Source organism: Sinocyclocheilus rhinocerous, unplaced genomic scaffold (genome assembly GCF_001515625.1).
Source record: "Sinocyclocheilus rhinocerous isolate Xijiao unplaced genomic scaffold, SAMN03320098_v1.1 scaffold592, whole genome shotgun sequence".
Lineage (NCBI taxonomy): Eukaryota > Metazoa > Chordata > Actinopteri > Cypriniformes > Cyprinidae > Sinocyclocheilus > Sinocyclocheilus rhinocerous.
Window position 1 is genome coordinate 850,501 of NW_015642562.1, and position 7,982 is coordinate 858,482.

General features: G+C 34.0%; 1 protein-coding gene across 6 annotated transcripts in view; it reads left to right on the forward strand.

The window, feature by feature from the left end:
* Positions 1-7,982, forward strand: part of LOC107756209 (butyrophilin subfamily 1 member A1-like) — a 17,121-nt gene that overhangs the window by 4,337 nt on the left and 4,802 nt on the right. For 4 of the 6 annotated variants that reach the window (XM_016573241.1, XM_016573240.1, XM_016573238.1 and 1 more), the window contains exons 2-4: positions 2,198-2,340; positions 3,545-3,588; positions 6,908-7,228. In XM_016573241.1, the coding sequence (XP_016428727.1) occupies positions 2,231-2,340; positions 3,545-3,588; positions 6,908-7,228 (475 nt within the window). In that variant the 5' untranslated portion in view covers positions 2,198-2,230. Of the gene's footprint in view, positions 1-2,197; positions 2,341-2,496; positions 2,549-3,544; positions 3,589-6,907; positions 7,229-7,982 lie in introns of those variants that run through there. The other 2 variants (XM_016573242.1, XM_016573243.1) reach the window with 2 other exon arrangements.

Consider the following 7,982-nt stretch of genomic DNA (forward strand, 5'->3'; position numbering starts at 1 on the left):
CTTGTGTGTACATCTGCCGGCGCCGGCATTTTTCAAATTAACAACGGTTGTTTACGGCGATGCAAAGAATTGTGGGTTATCTGTAGCAGCGAAGGATACACCTCATGCATCCTCCAAATTCCTGTGAAAGAAGGTTGCATTCGAAGGTTGCATTCAGACTGTCCTACTTGCTTTTCTGAAATGAGACAGCCTCGATGACGTATGCAGCCTTCGAATGCGACCTCCGGAGGGCGGAGCCTTCTAAATGAGACACAGCTTAATTAGCATTAAGGTCATTCCACTATTGCAGTGTTGCCGCTTGGCAACACATACATTTGAATGATTTACCAAAAACTAATTTCATAAAAACTTTTTTGAGAGGTGAATATGTCATCATAACATCATAACAGTGATGTTTCTGATTTTTTTGTGTAAGTGACACGGACTGGTCTTTGTTTGTTACTGACGTTTTAGTTTGATTTCAGCAACTACCGACGAGATGGCAGTCTGTCAGAAATCTCACCACACAAAAAAACTGCATGTCATGTGACTTAACCAAAGCACATCATTGGCTAAACTAAGGTCTTCTCTTTCCAACAAAAAAAGCGAAAATGTTCTCTTAAAGAGACAGTGGCAAGGAAATGAACACAGAGTGTATGTTGCCATATGGCCACACCATGCGGTAGAGGGTTAAGTTCGAATTTTATTGATATTTTGACTTAATATAAACATTACGTTTTAATTACACACATATATATATATATATATATATATATATATATATATATATCATTAGCGGAGCCTTCTAAATGAGACACAGCTTAATTAGCATTAAGGTCATTCCACTATTGCAGTGTTGCCGCTTGGCAACACATACATTTGAATGATTTACCAAAAACTAATTTCATAAAAACTTTTTTGAGAGGTGAATATGTCATCATAACATCATAACAGTGATGTTTTAGATTTTTTTGTAGAAGTGACACGGACTGGTCCTTGTTTGTTACTGACGTTTTAGTTTGATTTCAGCAACTACCGACGAGATGGCAGTCTGTCAGAAATCTCACCACACAAAAAAACTGCATGTCATGTGACTTAACCAAAGCACATCATTGGCTAAACTAAGGTCTTCTCTTTCCAACAAAAAAAGCGAAAATGTTCTCTTAAAGAGACAGTGGCAAGGAAATGAACACAGAGTGTATGTTGCCATATGGCCACACCATGCGGTAGAGGGTTAAGTTAGTTTGGTTGAGTTCTGTCTGCAGTAAAGCAGCCCATTTACTTTAGTCTAGTTTAGTTTAGTTAAAATGAAATGTACAGTAAAATAATAAAATGACACAACAAGTTTGATTTAGTTTAGTTTAGTTTAATGCCCTCTGTGGTAAAACAACACTATTAGATTCGTTTTCAGCTTAGTTTAGTTTAGTCTAGTTTATTGTAGACATAGCGTAGACAACACAATTAGATTTAGTTTAGTTTAAAGGGGTCATATGATGCGATTTCAAGTTTCCCTTTCTCTTTGGAGTGTTACAAGCTTTTAAGTATATTTTAATTATACTGGTAGTACGTATACTGATATCAGTGTACTAGTAGAATACTTAGTAAGTGTACTTTTTAATACTACTTGGGACTAAATTGGCCCATTTTTAGTATATAAATGTGTACTTATAAGCATATTAGTAAACTTTATAAAAAGGTTTTATGTACTTCAAAAGTTTTTTTTTTTTTTAAGTATCCTAATAGCACACTTAAATAACCTTCTTGTTGGAAAGGGTAGTTTGGTTTAGTTTAATGCCTTCCACGATAAAACAACATGTTTAGTTTATTTTACTCTAGTTTAATGTAGTAAATAATGTCAAGTTTAGTGTAGTAAATAATGGCACAACAAGCTTGAGTTTAGATTAATGCCATTTGCAGTAAAGCAGAACTATCAGTTTAGTTTAGCTACACTCTCTCTGCAATGAAACGGTTTCAAGCAGCTTAGTTTATTTCGGTTTAATGCATTCTGTAGTGAAGCAGCACAATTATTTTAGTTGATTTTCTCTGTCTACAGCACAACAGGACAATCGGATTCCTTTCTCTCGCTCTGTTCTGTTTGTCTCTCTCTCTTTAGTTGAGCATTGTTTAGTCGTCTGACGGAGGGCGTGTTCTGTGGAATTCCCTCTGACAGTATCGATATGAAGCATGACATCACCTCTCTCCCTTTCTCTTTGTCTAGGCGTGTAGTTCCCATTTCGAGAGTCTATGCTTGATGCTGAGACAGAGAGGAGGATATGAAGCCAGTCTGCTCTCTGTAAGTGTTTCTGCCGTTCACACATCCACCAGCATGAGTTTACAACTGCGCTGCTTATACACTCACAGGTACAGATACAGCTCTCTCTCTCTCTCTCTCTGTGTGTGTGTGTTTGTGTGTGAGGATATCTAGTGTTGTCATTAGTTTTAAAGGCTCATAGATGATCGTCTTTAAATCTAATGATGTGTACAGATTTCTGAGGGTTGGTTTAAGGGTTTAGGAGATAAACATCATTAATCTAATAGAAAAACAATGGAAGATGTCTTCACTAATATGGTTTGTAAGATCTCTTTATTTTTATTTGTGTACAAAAGAGAGAGTGTGTTAGTTGTTTGTGGATTGCTTATTTCTTAAACTAAGAGGGAAGTATACTTCAGAGTGTCGCTGCTTGTGTGTCTGATGTGTTTGCATTTGTATATTTAGATCAGTCCAAGAACACCAGGAAATCATTTTTCTTCAGGTGTTTTTTTCCTGCTTGCATTGCATTGCGCTGCAGTTTTTTGTTTTAGATGGACTTTGTTCCTGGTCATTGCATGTTAAAAATGCGCTCAGGTGCTTTCAGGGTCGTGAACACATCAGTCTAAATGATCAAATATTTCCGCCAAACTAATGCCAGATATTCAGATCTCCTGTTTCAGTTCAACATTTAGCCACACTGACGTTGATTTATACCACATTTGATTTAATAATGCTGCATCCGCAAAGTCCACAGACCAGAAACAGTTAACCCATCTCTGCAGCATGAGATATGATATCCTCTTTCAATTACTCACAGTATTAGTTTATACTACAAAGTAGGCTTACTTATGAGGAAGTGAGATGCTGTACCATTTGCTTAGTTATAATAAACCTGACCGCATGCAGCAAGAGTTGCACACATGCACACTTAAAAATAAAGCTTCCAAAATGTTTTTTTTTTTTTTTTGCAAAACCATTTTAGGTTCCAAAAAGAACATTTCTGTGAGCAGTTCTTTTTTTCTTGGTGTGAAGAACATAAAAAAAAAACTATATAAGAAAGATTCCATGAATGTTAAAGGTTCTTCGTGGAACCATCGTTCCAATAAAGAACACTATTTTAAGAGTGGAGATCAGTAATCAACAGCAAGTACAAGTCTGTTGTTTAGTGATTAAGGCCCGATGCTGCAGTTATTTTTGTTTAAGCATTATGAAGTGAGTCATGGGAATTTTTTTTGAGGAATATGCAAATTCACATGATTGTGAGTGTTCATGTTTGTGTCTCTAATCGTTGCTCTTGCTTGTGTGTGTTTTTAGCTTGGCCTTGGTCGTGACCTTGCTGCTGCTAACAGCTACATCTGGTAAGAATGACATTTTGCAGAAGTTCACATTTTCACCTGTCAGTGTTTAATGGTAATTTGTCTGAAAGGCCAAACAACCAGCCACCTTTGAAAACAGCTACTAGTGATTTGAACAGGACTAGCGATCAAAATAATGTGCTATATGTAGAGATTGAAAGAGAAACGTTACAGGAGGATGGATAAGTTTGGATGTAGGGATGAATTACTAGAAGCCGTAGGAGTTGGGGAATGCACCTCCACACCAGAAAGTTAAAAGAACAAGGAAGCAAATCTCGGACAGTAAGGAAAGGACTTATAAAGCACTGAAATAAGTAATAGAGAATCACCCTGATTGAAACAAACACACAAACACACACGTTTAGCTACAGGGTAACATACCAGAGACTTTGATTACATGTGAATAAACTTAAAAAGGACTTGTACCCACAATCTTTACTAAAGATGGCAGTGTCAGGACTGGTTTCTGACATATGTAATAGTAGAACACATTGTCACTGCTATCAAAGTTTTCCCTGTTTAAAAGGGAACCCCCTTTAAAGCAAAAATAAAATGTGAAAAATAATATATATACAAACAAAAAGTATATGTTATGTATAGTATGTATAGTAATATGTATTACACACAATAAGTAGTGTATGTTTTACTTGTATATATACTTGTGTGTGTGTATATATATATATATATATATACATGCACACACATTCACACATAAACTTAATAATAGTAATAGTAACTTAATAATAGTAGTACACACACACACACACACACACACACACACACACATAAAAAGATGCCATTAAACAAATATTAATGATATACTATCTTTATGGTGTTTCTACATTAATTTCAAGATTGAATGTGAAATTATTGCAATATAAAAGTATATTTAAAACTGTAATGTTAGGTGCGATTAATTATGATTAATTTCAGAAAAAATTTGATTAAATAGTTACTTATTTAACCAATTTACAGCACTATATGTAATATAAATCTAACTATTATATATTATGTATTTGTATATATAATAAACTGTGTATATATTATATATTATTGTGTGTAACATAATGCATATATACTATTATTATTAAGTTACTATTACTATTATTAAGTTTATGTATTTATATATGCTATATATTAGGGATGGGGAGATTCCCCGATTCGCTCGGTGCATCGGCATAAAAAGTTAACAATGCGATGCATCGGTTTAAAAAGTGTGCATCGGCTACAAGTTGTCATTTATATCGCGATGCATCGTTTCTAACATATTTTTTCTAACGATAAAAACCGATTCATTTATATATAATTACTAGTGGATGTGCTATACTTTTATTATTTAGAAAGTGACCAATAATCTGCGACCAATATTTTATATGTAGATTGATTTCTCCTCTCTAAACTGTTTCTCAAGCGCTCTCTCATCACATGTAGTCATTTTCTTTTATTATTTATTTTCATTTTTAATTCAGTGATTTTAAATTCTAATTTAGTTATTTTAATGCTTTGAAGAGCAATTTTAGATTGTAATATTCGGATGTTCTGCTATCTGTTCTGCAAACTATAAAAGGTGCAGCTGTAATAAAACCAGAGAGAAAGGCTGCATGGCTAGAAACTGTAAAAAAAAAAAAAGAAGTCAAATAATAGTATGTAATAATAATAGTGATAGTAATAAACTGAGACAGTGGTAATATCATTATGTTCCTATTGGCCAGTAGAGGAGCTTAGATTAGCCTGACAGTTAGCCTGATTTAGACCAGGTTACACTCTTAAGAAAAATGGTTCTAAACAGTACCAGAAAAGGGTTCTTCGGCTTGTAACAATAGCAGAACCCTTTTTAGTGCTAAATAGAACCTTTTTTTATAGGGTTCCATATAGGACATTAATGGTGTTATAAATAACCTTTTTAATGATAGTTTTTCATTAATATTAGTATTATTTGTATATATTATTTATTAATATTGTTTTTTTTACCCCTCTATCTGCCTGGTCTTATAATATGTTGAAGTGTCTATTAGGGTTTTACATTAAATCAACAACAACGTGTCAATTAGGTACTTTTTTTAATGACGTGAAATTGTAGCATGAAATTAAGTAGTATGTGAGCACTTCACAATGTTAAAAGGAAAAAGTTATATAAAGTCATGGGATAGCTGGGTATGTTTATGCATAAACCCTAGTAATAAAAATAAAAACAAAATGGACCATCAATTCAATATCTTTGTTACTTACTTAGTGAAGAAGAGGAGAGTATCCTTACCTGAATAGAGCTGGTCACACTTACATGTTCTCTTAAACTAAAAGGAAAAAAGACAAAGGAAACCAATTAGCATTTGAAAGTTATAATTTATAGACATTTTAAGAAAGAAATTATTTACCTGTTGAGAGTGTGCTGACAGTCTGTGTAGTTGGATGGCTGAAAATCCAGAAAATCAGTAATGAGGAATCTTAGAGTGTAGCCTCGGTTAGGGTTTTACATTAAAACAGCAATAATAACAATAACCACAACAGCAGCATGTTGTGTGAATTAAGTATGTTTTTATTGACATACAAAGAACCCTACGCTCTAACACAAAGAATCATTTGAGCATAAAAGGGTTGTTCAGAATGCTATGGTTCTAAATAAAACCATTACTTCTTGTAAAGAACCTTTAAAGAACCATCTTTTTTTAGAGTGTAGTTTCCCAGCATAAGTTGCCACAGTGACTAAGCTTGATCTAGGCCTATGTTAAATTTGCTTAATGGAACCAAATCATTTGACAATGAGTCAGACTAACTGAAATAAGCCTGGCTTATTTGGTTAACTTGTTTTAGCGTATCGCATCGGTTACGGTAGCTGCTTCATATGTATCTTTAATGTATCGTTTCATTGGCTATGCATCGAGATGCGTATCGTATCGGCCTGAGACATGAGATGCACATCCCTACTACTATATACAGTGGGTACGGAAAGTATTCAGACCCCCTTAAATTTTTCACTCTTTGTTATCAAAGAGTGAAAAATTTAAGGGGGTCTGAATACTTTCCGTACCCACTGTATATTAACATTTGCAGACATTTTTCAGCAACGGTTGAATTACAGGTCTTATAGAGTTTGACTGTTTTGCTTGGAAATGATAAATCTTGTGTCTGTGTAGTTATCAAAACAGCAGCATAATGCTGTTCACACCAGAGTTCAAAAGGAATAACACTAATTTGTTTTTATATACAATTTCCACCGTACATGCTATTTAGACTGAAGTATACCTGCCATATTATAATCAGCTATAATAATCAGTGTCGACTGAAGTGCTTCAGTTTTTTCTGTTGTTGTGTGTTTGTGTAGGTGACAGCGATGCAGTGAAGAACATCACGGCTGTTTTGGGTCACAGCGTTACATTCAGATGTCCTTCGAAACACAGCACTCCTGTAGAACGCTTGTACATACAGAGAGTTAAAAATGATAAAGTAGAAGAGTTCATCAACGGGTTTTCTAGAGGCATTGAGATGAATGTGTTTTCTGAGTACTGGGACAGAACCAAAGTGAATGAAACGGAGCTCAGCATGGAGATGAGAAACATCTCCGTCTCTGATGAAGGACTGTATAAATGTGTTGTTTTCATCAACAACAAACCTGAAATCTCAAATATTCTCCTCAAAGTCACAGGTATGACACAAGATACAGACGACAGGGTTGAGTTAAATGCAGAATTGAAGAATCGGCTCATATTCAGTTTATGAGAGTGAATTTGAATCAAATCAACTAGACAGCAATTGAATTAGAATTTGAATCAGAATGACAGAAAGAGGAATTTACTGAAGTTCAATTCAAAGAAATTCAAAACAAAATAACAGTAATTTCAAAAAGACAATACAAAAATAATTACATTATTAAATTTAACTATGCCTATTTATTACCTGATACGTAGAATATATTTTATCTCAAATAATCAGATTTTCCTTTAAACTAAGTTCAGTGCTGTCAAAACAATTACAGCAGTCAGTACAAAATTATTTTGAATTAATCTTTTGTCTTTTTTTTTTTTTGGCCACACAAATTTATCCAGCTATGTTTCCAGATAATTTTATAAAAAATTATATTAACATAAAAGTTGACTTCATATTGAAGAAATTAGAGCATTTTTGCAAAGTAGCAAATGTATTTCTGTAAATTCCTCAAAATGTTATGCATGAGAATATGTTTATATTTAATTCATACTGAAATATGAAGTGCATTGTTAAAACGACACTTTTTAAATTTTCTTTTATGTCCTGAATTTTGATGTACCCCATTACACTCTTAAAAATAAAGGTGCACTCTAAAAAATGCTGGGTTAAATACAACCCAGTGCTGGGTAAAATTGGGCCAAACCCAGCAATTGGGTTGTTTTGACCCAGCGGTTGGGTTACTGCCCAGAAGG